This window comes from Centruroides vittatus, unplaced genomic scaffold (genome assembly GCF_030686945.1).
Source record: "Centruroides vittatus isolate TY-2023 unplaced genomic scaffold, ASM3068694v2 contig_970, whole genome shotgun sequence".
NCBI lineage: Eukaryota > Metazoa > Arthropoda > Arachnida > Scorpiones > Buthidae > Centruroides > Centruroides vittatus.
In genome coordinates this window covers 875915-891750 of record NW_027122643.1, presented here as the reverse complement: position 1 = coordinate 891750, position 15836 = coordinate 875915, and the positions used below count along the sequence as shown (strand labels likewise).

The window sequence follows — 15836 nt, the reverse complement described above, 5'->3', positions numbered from 1 at the left end:
TTAATAGGTCACGAGTTTGAAAAGCGACAAATTTTAAGCTTCATAATGAAAATTAAAAAGAACGGGCAATTATTTATATAAAATGCCAGGCTGAAATTTTTAATCATGTTTGTAATTTATTTAATTTATGCTCTCCACCTCAAATTAGTAGTGAGTTGCCCCTGTACATCATACTTTTCCTTTAACAATCTAGTCGAGTCGTGCCAGTTAACACCTTTAAGGGGAAAATATTTGAATTGAAATAACATGACGTTTGATTTGCATTAGGGGTTCGTATATAGTGAATCGGGGTCTCCGATCCTAAGATGTCCAAACCTGTTCTCAATGTTCATCTACCTAACTCCGTTATAGATTTTAAGGAAAGACAGGCGAACGAATGGACAGGCAGATGGATGACAGTGGGAATTTATAGGTCTACAATTTTTTTAAAATTGCAGCCCAAAAACTTTAATATTACAACAGAATTTCAAACAGATATCAATCACCAACATTTCTTTTTATTACGGAGGATAACTTACTTAGTTTTTCATTATAAAAAAAACAGCATGTCTTTGTGTAGACTTAGCTTTATATATAAAAAAGTTTAAATCAAAGTTACAAATAAATCGTTACATTTTTATTATATAAATCACATTTCTTCGGTTTTTTCGATTGAGTTTTTACCATTTTTAACGTGTTGAAATACAAAACATATTACGATTGATGGCGATTTGGTGATTCTACGTGGCAGGCAGATAACTAAGCAAACCAATACATAGTCTGTTTCACATGAAACAAATTAGAAACATATTGATTAATATTGGTTTGCTTAATTAGTTAGCTGTGTGACACGTAGGAGTATCCACTGCATGTTCAAAATAATCGCGAGTAAATTAGGAGAATTGTTATAAGCCAATAATTAATAAACGTTTTCTGCTAAACTGCTCGATGTTCACGTTACTTCAAATAAACCGTGCCGGTAACACACGTTTTATTTGAACCCCTTTGAATGTTTAACATGCCTTTATAATACATATTATATTAAACATTATAATGCAGCTTTAACACATACAGAAGACAATAGAAATAAACTAGATGCCGAATATTGCCTGTTTTGTTGCATTTGTGTGAGTTTTCTGGTGTCTTGTTACTTAATAAAATTAATTATTCCAAAATTTTTCCCGCATTAAAACAATGATAAAAGCAGAATTGAAAATCGTAGTGCATCTTAGAATCGAAGAAATACGGTATTACTAGCTAACTGATTTAGAAAATATTGTTTAATCTAGAATTTACAGCAAAACAATGAAGTTTCAATAATTAATTCTAATACAAAAATTATCTTTTGCCTGAAAATATAATAAGAAAAATCTTATAACATTTGAAATAGTTATATATTTGAACTTATTTTATGAAATTATATTTTTAATTTAATGATTTGGCTGCTAAAGATTGTATATTTGTAAATTGAAAAATAAGAGTAATTGATAGTTGCGTAACTAGAAATTTTAGTCCCTTAAGCAAAATATGACAAAGGCTCTCCAATGCTTAGGCTTTATGATGATGTAGGAATTTAAATAAACTTTTCATCTTGATAGAAAATATGTTGATAGGTAGATTAAAACTTTCCTTTATTGTAAGCAAATTTAATGTCGAACGAAAAAAGAAAAACAACTTTCCAAAAGTAATCTAAAAAGTTTTAAACAAAATAAAGATTATTAATTGTAACAAAAAAACAAAAAAACTAACAAAAATGAAAAAGTTCCAAAAATCACAAAGGAATTACAAAAATAGTCACAGAAATCACATAAGGATTTCACTCATAATCAGAACAAACATACACAAAAACAAAATAATATTTTCCTTATATAATAATAAGTTCTCGTATTTAAAGAACTACAATTTAAAACAAGCTATATCAACTTTGGATAATTTGAATAAAAGCATAATTTCTTACAATTAAGTGGACAAACAAAATATGAAAAGATAGGTAATTAATTAAATAATTTTATATTGAGTGATATTTTGCACTTCCATTGAATTATTAAACGATTTCCAAACTATTGCTCGGCGACGTCATAAGTTGAAAATGAGACAATTCATATGTTGAACACAATAAAATTTATTGAATACTTAAAGCATACTGAAGACGAGGTACACAACCACAATTTAAATTATATAAACACTTCGGTTCGTTAAGGAAATACTTCATGATCTTCCAAGAAAGAAGAAATGCAGGGATAGGTTTCATTACTTCTACTATAGACTATTGCCTATTACTGGGATTCTACCCCGGAGAAATCATAATTATAAAACTTTTTCTCAAACAAAACTCCATAAATTTTCCCCAATCTAATCTCTCTGCGTTCTACGTTCGAACTATCTTTTTGAAAATCGTTGCCAAATAATCTTTTCCAATGGAAGACGTCTTCGGTTTTTTTTTTTTTTTGGAACCATCAGTTTAAACTCGATAGTGACAGAAAAATTATTTTTTCTCTTAACCAGGATCGCGTGATTCACGTTTGGTTTTGAAAAGTAGTTTGGATTTTGCATGGTAAATGAGATATAAATTAATTATACATAACCCCAGGATTATTTTAACTGAGTAATTTATTTTCATAATTGAAAATTAATGAATAAATGTTTGTTAACGTCATAGCCTACAAAAATGGGTCGAAGTCGAGATCATTTTTAATGTATGGAAGTTTTTTATAGTGTTTGTCTGTTATTTTTAGAAGTTTTACCTCAAGTCGCCTGCTGTTTGTGGTTCCTAGACTAGAAAAAGGACTCGAACTTTGTTTGTATTGCCTTAATTTTCAATTATGAAAATAAATTACTAAGATATAACTTGTTTTGTTTATTTAACAATAGTAAGTTTAACTCACTTTGAAACAAAAACTGCTTTTTCAGACTGTAATGTAAAATCACAATAAAAAACACTTGTTTAAAAAATGAAAAAAACTTTCTATCATTTTTTTTTGTTTTGTCAGCTTATTTTTGCTATAAATTTAAATTAAGTTTTCAAAGGCATGGGAGAGGAAAGGGCAAAAGTAAAACAGGTAAAATCCACCGTAATATTTTTTTCAAAATAAAAATAAAATTGCATAAGGAAAAACTGTTTATCTCGGAATTGTGTAAAAGTGGAAAGTGAAACTTTACTTCTATGGACAAAAAGTTTACGTTGAAAGGCCAATATATCATTTTTTATCAATTTGCAATATCGAAATGATGGTTTATGACACACTTTGGTGCTGATAAGACGGTATCAAGCGCATTCTGCTTCAAAGAATAATTATATATTTTATCTTTTTCTTTCCGTTTACTTTTGTTTCTGTATTTTTTTAAAAAAAAACTTTAGTTTATTTATTCCCATTATCGACAAAAAAAACAGTGTTAACGCTTCTCTCACCATAGATGCATCCATGACTGTTGTGTTTCTCTCCCTCGTTTTCGTGTACGTAGCAGTTCCATTGGCTACTTAGATATAACTTGTTTTACATGAAGATGTTGCTTAGATTCACCTTGATTTACACAGAATAAAAATATATACAGTGCTATTAACAACAGATATATTACTTGTTTTAACCGTACGCTACTTCAGAAACAGATGAAATCCAAGGAGGTGCTTATGGTACTGCATACTTCTTTGATATCAAAACACTCAGTTTTTGAAGTAAAAATTAATATAATAACGCATATAGCATGACTTCAATTCGGCAAGTAGGTAATTAAAGTAATTCTGAAATAATTGAATAACATTCTATAAAACAAGACAGGGACATATGCCTTGCCCTCACGAATCTGCCTTCAGCAGCACTCATATTGCAAAAATCCTGGATATCCTACTGTTTCACCTGTTTAGCGTGCCAGCTCTTTATTTATATTGTTCCGTAGAAATAGAAACGAGGGCCTGAGCCTGGACTGCCTTTATTCATGGGCCCTTAAGCGTCGCTAAATCGCGCTTAATAATACTTATGCCACTGGTAATTGGTATCATGTAAACAAATCATACTTTCAATGAAAAATCTTCAGATTCGATTCTTACTTTTAATATAAGTAAAAGTTCTTGAAAAAACAAATGTAACCAAACATATTGTTTTAAACGTAAACAAATTAAAATATAACAAAATATTAGATATGCTTTTAAAATGTGAATTATGAAAGTTTTCGAATTCATTTATATATTTTCCAGGGTCTAATATTATATATTTCAGTCTACAATAGTTCAAAAATCTATTATTTACGTCAATTTAGCATAATGTATAGTACGTAAATTCAAAAGTAAGGCGCACATTACCATTAAAGAAAGAACACTTCTGCAATCAGAATCTTCTATCAAAGATCTTGGCGTTGGGACAGTGGCATATGGTTCCGCATATTCGTGGTTTTCTTCAGAACCGTCTGCGCAAATATAAAGACTCCAGTCTGTAACACTCCGAATAAATCATCTCACGTTAATTATCTCGTTAAAAGAAACTTACTAATTCATTTTTAAGATTTCATCCGAAATTTTAACTATAAATAATAAAATGCATATCGAAATTTGTTATCTAAATTTAGCACTTACCTCTTACGTATTTTAAAATTACATATGCACTACACTTACCTTTATTTAAAGTAAAAAGAATACGTGACAACTTTAAATGGTGTTTATAAAAAAATTCGACAAAATAATGGCTCGAAATCTTATGAATTGTGATAAGGGAATATGATTCATCGCATTTATAATTTTGATATTTTACTATTTTTATGAATATAATCAAGCCTTGTATCACGATAAAATGAATCTGAATATCCGTTTAGCTTTCTGTTACTCAAAATCATGATTTTAATTGTATCTCTGGTCAATTGACGAAATTGAAAATAAAAAATTCAAAGATAAATTTTACATTGCAACGATATAACCGTATATAACCGTTTATCGTTGCGTAATTTGATGTAGTAAATTTTCATTACTATCCATATTGCAATGTCAAAATATTTAAAACTGTTTATGTAAATTATTTAAATTTTAAAATGAAACTTTTTACGCAAAAGTTTGCTGTAAAAAATTCTTAATATGATATTTGTTTTTAAAACATTTTGCAGAAAGAAATTGACTTCGTCAAAATAAGTGATAATAAGTAAAACATCCATTTTATTCTTCGGATAGTTTCCATTATTATTGTCCAAACATTCATATACATGTTTTCAGTAAAAATTGGATCATCAATAGAAATTTAGTTACATCAATGTTTAAAATACTATTCCCTTTTCATAGTCTGCGCTTGTATACCTACTGCGATGCAAACTGGATTCGACACCAAGCTTTCTCTTGGGTGAAGAATAATACCAAGTCTTGCCATAGGGATCGTTGTCTTTTAAGCCTTTTTGAGAAAATTCTGTCAATCCCATTTGGTCACTGTTCCGTTCTTTTCTACCTTGACCATCTACGACAATCAATTGTGATATAATAATATAATATAATAAATGTAATACGCGAAAATTCTTTGTAACCGTTTCTAGGAAGATTACTTACCTCCGCTACTTCCTCTGCTGCTATCATCCGTTTGGCGACGTAAACAAACGATTACGGTGATGATGACAATAAGAAGCACAATAACAGATATCACAACAGGAAGGAGGACAGTTAAATTTTTGTAAAAGGGCATGGCACCATCTTTATTTAGCATAGGAGGCATTGCTCTCATCGTGGGAGCTAGAAAACAAATGATACAATTTTAAAATCAAACTATATTATCTATCTATTTTCTTGTACCGTATATCCTTTCAGTCGTTTAATAGAAATATTCTATACTTAATACTTCAGAAAAGAAAATAATTTAAAAATAAAACGTTGATTAATTTATTGAAAAGCTAAAATTTGTAACTTTATAAAAATAAATGCAATTTCAGACACTATGATTTTGTAGATAAGCTACAAAATCATAGTGTCTGAAATTAAGTCTAGTATCTCTAAATTCCATTAAAAAATCACAGATTTTACGTCTTATACTTAAAGAGCAAACTTAAATCCAATCCTCTCTTCGTTCTCTATCCCTCACCCATTCTAATCACATTTATAACAGATCACATCCACCCTCATGGCAGAAAGTAAAATTTTCTTGTATGTTTGTATATGCAGAAAAATCCAATTCAAAGAACTTCAATAAACACAGTATTACATACAAAAAGTATTATATTAATACTGTACTTACAATTCACAAATTATTGTATGTCTATTTATTTGTACAATTCCAATAATAATAGCTACACAGATCGAACAAAATAATAATTTAAATTGTATAACTAAAATTATTAAAATAAAAAAAAATTAGAAAAAAATACAGAAAGTTAAGTGTATGAATACTGCGGTAAAAGCTTCTTACTCGCGGGTTAAGTTCTGCAAAATTTCCGCGAATACAAAAAAAAAAAAAAAAAAAAAAATCTTGAAAAAAATAAGATTAGGGACTAAAAAATATATCACTAGAAAATAAAATCACGTTTTTATACAAATAAATTTTTATTTTTAGCTTGCATGCACTTATTTATTCTTGAAAAAAAAATGAATGTACTTTTCGTCTTTCTTCCTTTTCCTTTGAAGTTAAACAATAGCGAGGTTGAGGCCGAAGTTTTAAACGCGAAAACGTGTACGTCGGACGTTCGGCGCCGCTTTCTTGGCGTTTGGAATGTCGAGCATGATTCCACTGACTTTTCAAACACCATTGTCAAACTTCCAGGCTTACGAAAAAGCGGCGCTGAACGTCCGACGTACACGTTTTCTCGTTTAAAACTTCGGCCTCAACTTCGCTAATAGTTCCCTGTAACAATCTAAGTTACATTATTTAACTTCTTTCTTAAATATTAGATTCCTTGTCTATAATCGTTACATAATGCAAAAAATTCCTTTTATTAAATTTTTGAAATCACCCTTCAGAATCATTGTATAAATTTAAAAACATCTTGATTAGTATTTCCACTTTTTCTTGGATAATAAAGCCACTCAATAGGGCCATTCTTTTATGATTAATTCTTAGATCAGATTTATTTAATATTTTTGATTATTTTTGCAATTAATGTTCCTGGGACGGATGTTACTGCATTTCTACTCTATCTCTTTTGCTTAATGTATTATATATTTGATTACTTTATGAAGAACGTGTGAACAACTACATCTACTAATTTTTCTGAAAACGATCTGGCACTATTTTTGTCAGATAACTATTTCTTTGTCTTTTTTACACCTCGCAATTAGAGCTTTTTTTTTAGATTTTTGTAAGGAAAAGGAACTAATTACAATTTACTTGTAAAATACATTACTAGTTTGCTTCTGAATTTAACACTTAAGTCTTGGTTGTGAATACAGCCAATCAGTGCTATCGTCTGTTACAGTAGAGAATACAAACAGCGGTAGAAAATGTTTAACATAAAAGGATTAAAAATCATTTAATATTTTCTTTATTCGTTGTTTCATTATTGTAATTAATCATTCCGCAAATCACCTAATTTTATTTTCGCGAATACGTAAAATATTTACAAATATCAAACCGCCAGTATGGAAAATGGGAGAATTCTACTTCATATTTAAATTATATTGCAAAAAAATCTACGTTAAATGTTTATTTAATTTAAATCAAATAAAATATTTAACAACTGGTATTTTATTTGATTAAATAACCAATATTTACATAATTTTTTTATTAGTATTGTAACGCTAATAAAAGAAGGAAGAATGCAGAATTATTTTAACTTGCAAATTTGCTTGTGTTTATTCTAAAATTTCATAAATAATGTGTAACATTTCTTCCTTTATACTTAATATTAATTTACTGTTTTAAATCATTTGTAATAATTTCAATGAAATACTGAAGAAATTTTCCTGTTATAGAAGTAACATTAGTAAAAAAAAATAAAAATAAATAATCTTTAATATGAATTAATAGAATGAAATAAAAAATAATAAAATACTCAATAGGAATTATTCGATAAAAAATAATCAGAAATACAGTATATCAAATAGAATTTGATATCAAACATCATTCACAGATGGCGCCACGCTTAATTTGAAGACAAATAATAACACGTCTTTTTATAAATATAAAAAAATAAATAAATTTAATAAAATTAACTTTTTATAAATAAAAAATGTTTATTAGTTAATACGTGTTATCTAACTGATGTAAATTTTGGAATAGAATTATTTGCCTCTTTATATTCATCTCCTAGCTCTTCACAGTTATATAAATTATAATAATACAATCTTGCTTTTAGATAGGACTGTAACAAAAGATGACTAAAATTAAAACTAATCTCTCACCATGTATGAAGATTATACATGTAATTAGCAATCCCAGATCATTTTTGCTAATCTTGGATATGCCACAGATGAAATTTTTACAAATGATGATACTATTACAATCTGTTACTGTGCATAATTATATGTTTATTGTATTTTTTAAATAAAAAGATGATATGAAAATTCAGAAAACTACACATGGTATTTCAAGAATTTTTAAAATATAACATAGTATTTATAGGCTATAATCAAAAAATATTTAAAATCTCTTGTAAATTTGTTTAATCTTAAATAAATCATATCGTTAAAAGTTCACTGAACCTTGATTGTCGATAAATATACACTGTATATATAGACACAATGTAATTGCTATCTTTAATAACTCTGTGTGATTATGCAGAATTACCAATTTGTTTACAATTCCTACATCAAATATAATATATATAACTATTACAGCTATCGATATAATACAGGGAGATCGTAATTAAAATACTCCTAATCAAAGCTGTCTATGGAGAGATGCAGCAGTCCAAACTCAACCAAAGTTTGAATGCCGACGTTTTCGGGCATGGGAAAGAAATCTGTGCGGAGGAAAAACAATTTAATTTCAAACTCACCACTACGGGATTTGTGGCGCTGAAGGCGGAAAAAACCTCTACGCAATTTTTGAGTGTCATAACTCTCGCAGCTCGCTTGCAGCATTGGCATTGTTTTATTTAAATAGTTATGCACAGACATGACCATTGCTGCTGATTTGCAGTAGTATGAATGGTGTTTCGCATATCATAGGAAGTTTACCCATAAATTGCCCATAGAACGTATGCGTTATGTATTTTCTCTACACTTTTTTGCCACTTATTTTGATTGAGTTTGAACTGTTTTATATATACTTTCAGACAGAGTTGAATAGAGATATTTTAATTACGATCTCCAGTATTTGCTACAAATAATCCGCATTATGACTTTTTAATAACGAAATATTATAAATTTGATTACAAACCAATATATACATCTATTCATAAAGATGATAGAATATTACTTAAATGCGATAGTGATTAATTTCTTCTTGTTACTTGCTTTATTACACATTAATCAAGAAATTTCATATTAATTTATTAAAATAGAAAATATTCTCTACGCGAATATAATATGACATTTTAGATTTTTATTAAATGTAAACTTAATATATTTAAAATTTAGAATTTTCTGATATAATCTCAACTTATCTTACCTACTATACTTAGGTTTAATGTATGAATAATGTATTCAGCCTCAGTTGTTCCTGCTTCACTATGAGCTGTAACGCGCAAAACATATTCTCTTCCGGGTACCAAATGTCTGATTTCAAAATATTGTTGTTGAGCAGATATTCTCTCCGCTATTTGCTTCCATTGTCTCTGAAATTTGGGACGATATAGGACGGAAAAATATTGTATGGGGCAACCACCACTCTGCCAGGACTGCAAGTGAAGGATGACGAATGTAGTGTTAATGGACAAAAATACTTCTTTCTGCGGTGATACTGGAGCTTTATTAAAATAAAAAATAATTACGTAATTATATAAATTTTATTTTAAAAGTGTTAACTTTGTTACATGAAATTGAAATCAAAATATGTGTTCTAAATTTTAAATTATTTTAACGTTTCAAAAATTGAAATAAAGAAAAAAAAGCATAGCAATTATGAAATTTCATTCTGTAAATTATTAAACATATCAAATTCTTTATTACATGTATAGCTATACTTTCTAATCAAAGTATCGATTCTTATGTTACAGATAACTAGACTTAATGATGACAACAACTAATGATCATCCCATTAGACACATTCTTAACTTACCTGCACCTTTAGTTCTTATACTAATTGAATCACTTGGTTCTCCAGTTCCTAAACTATTAGATGCTGTCATGTGTAGTCGATAACGAGTTCCACATTTGAGTCCTTTCAAAGTAAAGTGGTTGGAGCTTGTACTAAGTTTTTGTTGTTGCCATTCTCCATTATCCGATTTATAATGTAGTATATAATCTGTAAAAATATTATTGCTGATTCAATTTTGTTTGTATTATAATAAATAATTTGAAATGATCTTTCTACAAATAAAATTCTATAAGTCGATCAAATTAAAAAATATATATAGCCTATATCTATTCATTGTAAACAATAGACAAACCTTCTAATCTTAATTGGTTTATGCTTTGCTGACTGCAAGATTTAATTATTCTGAAGTATTCGCAAGTTTTCGAAGGTTTAATGTTATTATACACAATTACTCAACTAATGATTACCTCTAATCCCAGTATCATCTTGTGGTCTTTCCCATTGCACACTAATTGAGTAAGTTGTTGTCGAGCTGGCTACTAGCACTGGAGATGTTGGAGGTGCTATAAAATTAAATTAAATTTAGAAGACAAGTATCTTCAATAGGTAAACATTTTGACAGATACTTTTTAAATGCCTAAAGATTCTCCTAAAGTTGGTAAGAGTATAATTAGTCATAAGAATGACTAAAAAACAAATGGAACATTATTACTTATTATTACACATTATTACAATTTCTTTATCTTTAGGTTTTCATATAAAGTCAAAATTAAATTCAAATAAACCTTTACCTGCTTCGAAAGTTGTAGCATATACTTCATCTGATCTTGGTCCGGCTCCAACGTTATTATACGCTTGAACTATAACTATGTACTTAGTGAGTCTTTTTAAATTAGTTAAATAAGTTGTTTCTTCTGTCATTCCTTCAGTTGCTTCCACATTTTTATATTGATAAGAATCACTAGAGTCAAATATTTTGTATCCAATGTAATAACCTTGTATAACGCTATATTGTAGCTCTTTTCTAGGTGGCTAAAAGTTATACAAATAAAAATAAGTGTTGTAAAAATAAACAATCTTGAATATTTAAAAAAACTAAAATAAAGTAAGAAATTGTTTTAAATATTAGAAAAGTTACCTTCCAAGTCACTTTTAACGATTGAGATCCAGTTGCTTGTACTTTTACGTCTAAAGGAGGACCACCAGGAACTAAAAACATTAATGTGTATATTATGTAAATGATTACATAAATACAAGCATTAATAATAAACATACATGTATATAAATAGTAAATTATTCGAAAACATTACAATTAAATCAAAAAATTACGTTATAAAGCATTAACAACGATCATATAATAAATGTATACTTTATATTTTATATATATATATAATTTTAAAACATTTTCTTAAGCATTTTACAGTTCGTAGCAGAATTTAGCGGAAAGATATTTCACAAAGGAAGTTATGCGTTGTACAAAGACAGAAATACTTCGTAACTACTTGAGATTAATTCCGTAGAAGTGTTCGATGCTGCACAAAGCAATGGACAAATTGCAGGACGATAGAATCGATTGCATAAATGATCGGAAGGAAGGAAGGAAGTCTTTATTGTACCACGTTGAAGGAAATACGACATATTCATTATGCAGAATCGAGACGATGTGTCTCACGATTTAACGGAATGATTTCGTCAAAGAACAAATAAATTAGGATGTTGCTCTCGAGGAATGTTGCTTTGATGTGACAGATATTTCCTTATGTTTTATATCTATTTTTGTATAGTATCATATCACTGTTGCTGAGTCAAACAAAACGAGGAGCTACAACTGGAACTACACTTGTTTTAACTATAGAATAGTGTTTAATGGTATTATTATCGCAAGATTCCGTATTTCGTACAGACGAAAAGTGCTAAGTTTCAATGAAATTAAAATCTTGTTACTGATACATCAAAATAAAGATCTGCCTAGAAACACCTTTACTCGGTTAGATGGAAACAAAACTGGTTTATAAATGCATTCGGCAATTCAAAGTGAAATAAATGATTTTGGAAACCATTAGTGAGGTGATATCTGCAAACCACATTGCAGTAAAAGAACCAAAAGAGCAGAACAGTAAAACCATTTTGAATGAAATCTCAGAGGGAAACATTTCATTGACTATCGATGGTATGAAACCGAAATTGAAAGCTCACAATATACGAAAAAGTAGCAGCTCAATTTGTAAATATCTGAATGCAGTTAACATCACCCGAAAGAGAAAAAAGCTCGATTCTATAATAATAAACGTACGAGTGTGTTACGCAAGAGTATCAGCGATACATAAAATTCAGCATTATTGATTTTTAAATAGAAATATAAATATGCACACCCGCCGACATTATGAATATTCATCTGAAGATAAATTACATGCTTCTCAAATAAAGGGAAGAATATAAAGTCTAGTAACTATTTTGACCCCACCAGAATTATGAAACGTAATGCCAGAAAGGTTTGTATAATTTAGACCTGTTTATATCCTTTCTAAGTGGACATTGTAACAATGTAAAGATTTCAATTTTTGGCATTCTATTTAATAAGGAAACAGTCCATAAATTACAAAAACCAAAGCTCGCTACAGGTGATCCATGCAGAAGAATTTTTATTTTCATTCAAAAACAAATACCAAAATGTGACATCTAAACCTACAATAACTGATGAATTACTATGTGTAATGATACATTGACTATTGTCAATGCTATGGATACGGAAGTTGACTCCATCGTATTTACCGGCTTATGATAACTCCTAACAGCATTTAACATCATCGAACACTAAATGCTGAAATCTTATTTCTGTATCAGTTCCTCTGTCAGAGTTATAAGTATCCATTGTAACCTATAATTGCCTATATTAGGCGAGATACTCTAGTTTTCGAGTTAAAAACGATACCGAATGGTATTTTCTAAGTTATATTATTTACATAATTATATCTTTTCCCAGGATTATTCATTGTAATGACCATACAAAAAATTTGGATTAATTCAATTCTTTTCCTATATTTCATCAGAGACCAACAATACACATTTCGAAGATAAAACATAAATCTTCTTTAAAATGACCGACAAGATACCGCTAAAACACACGTGTAAAACACTCGACGCCGACATTTCTTTGTAGGATCCGACTTCAGTGACTTCAAACAGCACTAAAAAGTTTTTCAATATCAGCAGTCCTAGTTGTATTTATAGATGAAATAAACTGTAAAGTCTTATATGTAAAATCGGGGTACTCAACAATTTTTACGTAATTATATCTTTTCCCAGAATTATTTACATATTAAAACATATTAACAAGGTCGGCATCGAGTGTTTTACATGTACTGTACATGTTTCCAACGATATAAAGAAGATTTATATTTTATCTTCGTGTATATTGTTGGTCTCTGGTGAAATATAGAAAAAGAATTGAATTAACCCAAAATTTTTTGTATGGTCATTAGTGTTTATATTATTTAGTGAGAATTATTTCTTACAAATACTTAAATAACGCAACAGATTTAAAAAAAAATCATAAAATAATTTTCGTAAGAGCAACATACTAATCTGTCCGAACTTCCATCCGAGAAAGTTTTAACTAAAGAATAGAAAAGGTACGGAGCACAAAGCCGTCGACGAAAAAAAATTGCGGGAAGAAATTGTTAAAAATCTACGAATCACACAATACATATAACCAAACATATCAAAATTAAGGCGAAAAAAAAAAAATACCGAAAACATACAAGCTTAATGCGAGAGTGTAAGCCAAAGGAGACCACTTGGATGCTCCTATGAGTACAAAGTACGTGGTACAACTGTATTTAATCCGTAAGATCCCATGAATCCATCAAAGCAGCACATTTTAACTCATCACAGAATTTTTTTAAACACAAACATAAAAATAGCAATTTTCGGAATTTCGAAGCATCATACAATGAAACTTCGGTAAGTTGAACTGCGTTAACTCGAAGCCCGAGCACAGTACATAGTGTTTTTTATGTAATACGGTTTCGTCAAGTCAAAATTATTGGTACTTTTAACTATAACCTATTATTCTGTGTAACCTTTGATAGGTCCGTGATCTTTACTTTCTCTTATATTTCATTCCTTATGAATAAGAATATTAGGTTAAAAAACACTATGGCTCCAAGCGGAACACAACACCACGCCATTACAAGCTCGCGTCAATATCCTTTTACTAACCCAGCGTTCTGATTGAAACACAAGAGGCGCTTTGGCAACGCACTGAAAAGTGCCATAAATTGTATAGAATTTTGTAATCATTCTGCGAACAGATTCTTGAGAAACGGCTTGATAGAAAATTTACGGTTACAGAAGAAAATCGAGTATTAAACTCGTTAACTCGAAACAAAGTGGAATTTGAGACTTTTTATCCCTTAAACTTAGACTTAACATGGATTTACTGTATATATATACATCGATACTAACTTAAAACTACATAAAGAACACACTTTATTGAATGTTTTTAAAGTATTTAATCGTGTTCTTATTGTAGTTTCAGTGTGGTAGAGTGTAGCGTATTTTTGGAAAGGAAACGCTGTACAAATCCATGGTTATATTTTGTATTCACTACTTAAAATTATAAATATGAGATATTTAATTAATTATATAAGTTGTTTTTTCATTATATTTAACACTATATTAAATACTAACTTGTAAGTAAATTAGTTTTTAAATAAATAAAAAATATTTGTAGAGAATATATTTAAACTAAATTATGATTACCTTTACTCCATTAATAAAAATTACTAATGAATTTTTCAATTTAAAAATGCAATATTTAGAATATAATTTACTTTTTGATGATAATTTTGCTTAATTTTTTATGAGCATGTTTATGTCATATTTTTGACAGATATTTTAAAAATAATTCTTATAATTAGCATTTTTTTTTTCATTTTCTCTAAAGCACGAAAAGAGGCAAATTATTATATTTAGCAAATTATCAGCATTTATTCATGCAAATAATTTGCTAGATATGTATGTCTGCTTTCGTGCATGACGAACCACATTATCATTAAACAGAGTAAATTACCTTATACATGAAACGGTGATATTACATTGATACTCGGTAAATGATAATAGTTAATTTAGCAAAAACTTGTCAGATGACTTCGAAATTATCATTCTGTGAAAGATTTATAATTATATTATTCGACAGCTTTCTTGTAAAATGTTTGAATAAAATTTTATGTCCCATTTCGAAGGTACTATTGAGAAAATTTAAATATCTGTTCGTTCAGTTAACGTTAGAGAATTGAATGACTTTTGTAAACTTTTAAACTGTTAAAAAAACACTTATTTTATTACATTGTTGAACCTATTAATTAATAGTAATTAAAGAAAAGCGTTTAAGTACTGTACTTTTGATTTTCTCTTAACAAAGCTAAAAATTCTAAAATAAAGTACTGTATAATATTCAGAAATATTTATAAGTTTTTCTTGAATATAGAAAGAAATTCTTAAATTTTACAAATAGGAGCATTTGTAATACAAGATTCCCAATATGCTGTCTTGTCAAATAATTCTTAAAATCCATTTTCATTTACTGTTAATATTAGTTCTTCAAATTTATTATCTCTCCCTTCTCCAGAAATAGTCTATTCAGTATTGATAAAGATTGATTGCTATGCAGCCTAGTGCAACCTACTGAAAGGTATGAACCTGTCCATATTCCTTATATACCTGCTTTCTACACTATGAAGAGTGATTGTCATCTGCCTA

At 28.7% G+C, this 15836-nt stretch overlaps 1 protein-coding gene across 2 annotated transcripts in view; it reads right to left on the bottom strand.

Annotated features, from left to right (window-relative positions):
- LOC136985434 (cell adhesion molecule Dscam1-like) overlaps window positions 1-15836 on the bottom strand; it is a 216609-nt gene that overhangs the window by 55528 nt on the left and 145245 nt on the right. For both annotated transcript variants that reach the window (XM_067282718.1, XM_067282717.1), the window contains exons 17-24: window positions 11212-11282; window positions 10865-11105; window positions 10541-10636; window positions 10095-10280; window positions 9486-9782; window positions 5498-5677; window positions 5259-5408; window positions 4277-4380 (exon numbers count right to left, since the gene is read on the bottom strand). In XM_067282718.1, coding sequence (XP_067138819.1) covers window positions 4277-4380; window positions 5259-5408; window positions 5498-5677; window positions 9486-9782; window positions 10095-10280; window positions 10541-10636; window positions 10865-11105; window positions 11212-11282 — 1325 coding nt within the window. The remainder of the gene's footprint in view (window positions 1-4276; window positions 4381-5258; window positions 5409-5497; window positions 5678-9485; window positions 9783-10094; window positions 10281-10540; window positions 10637-10864; window positions 11106-11211; window positions 11283-15836) is intronic.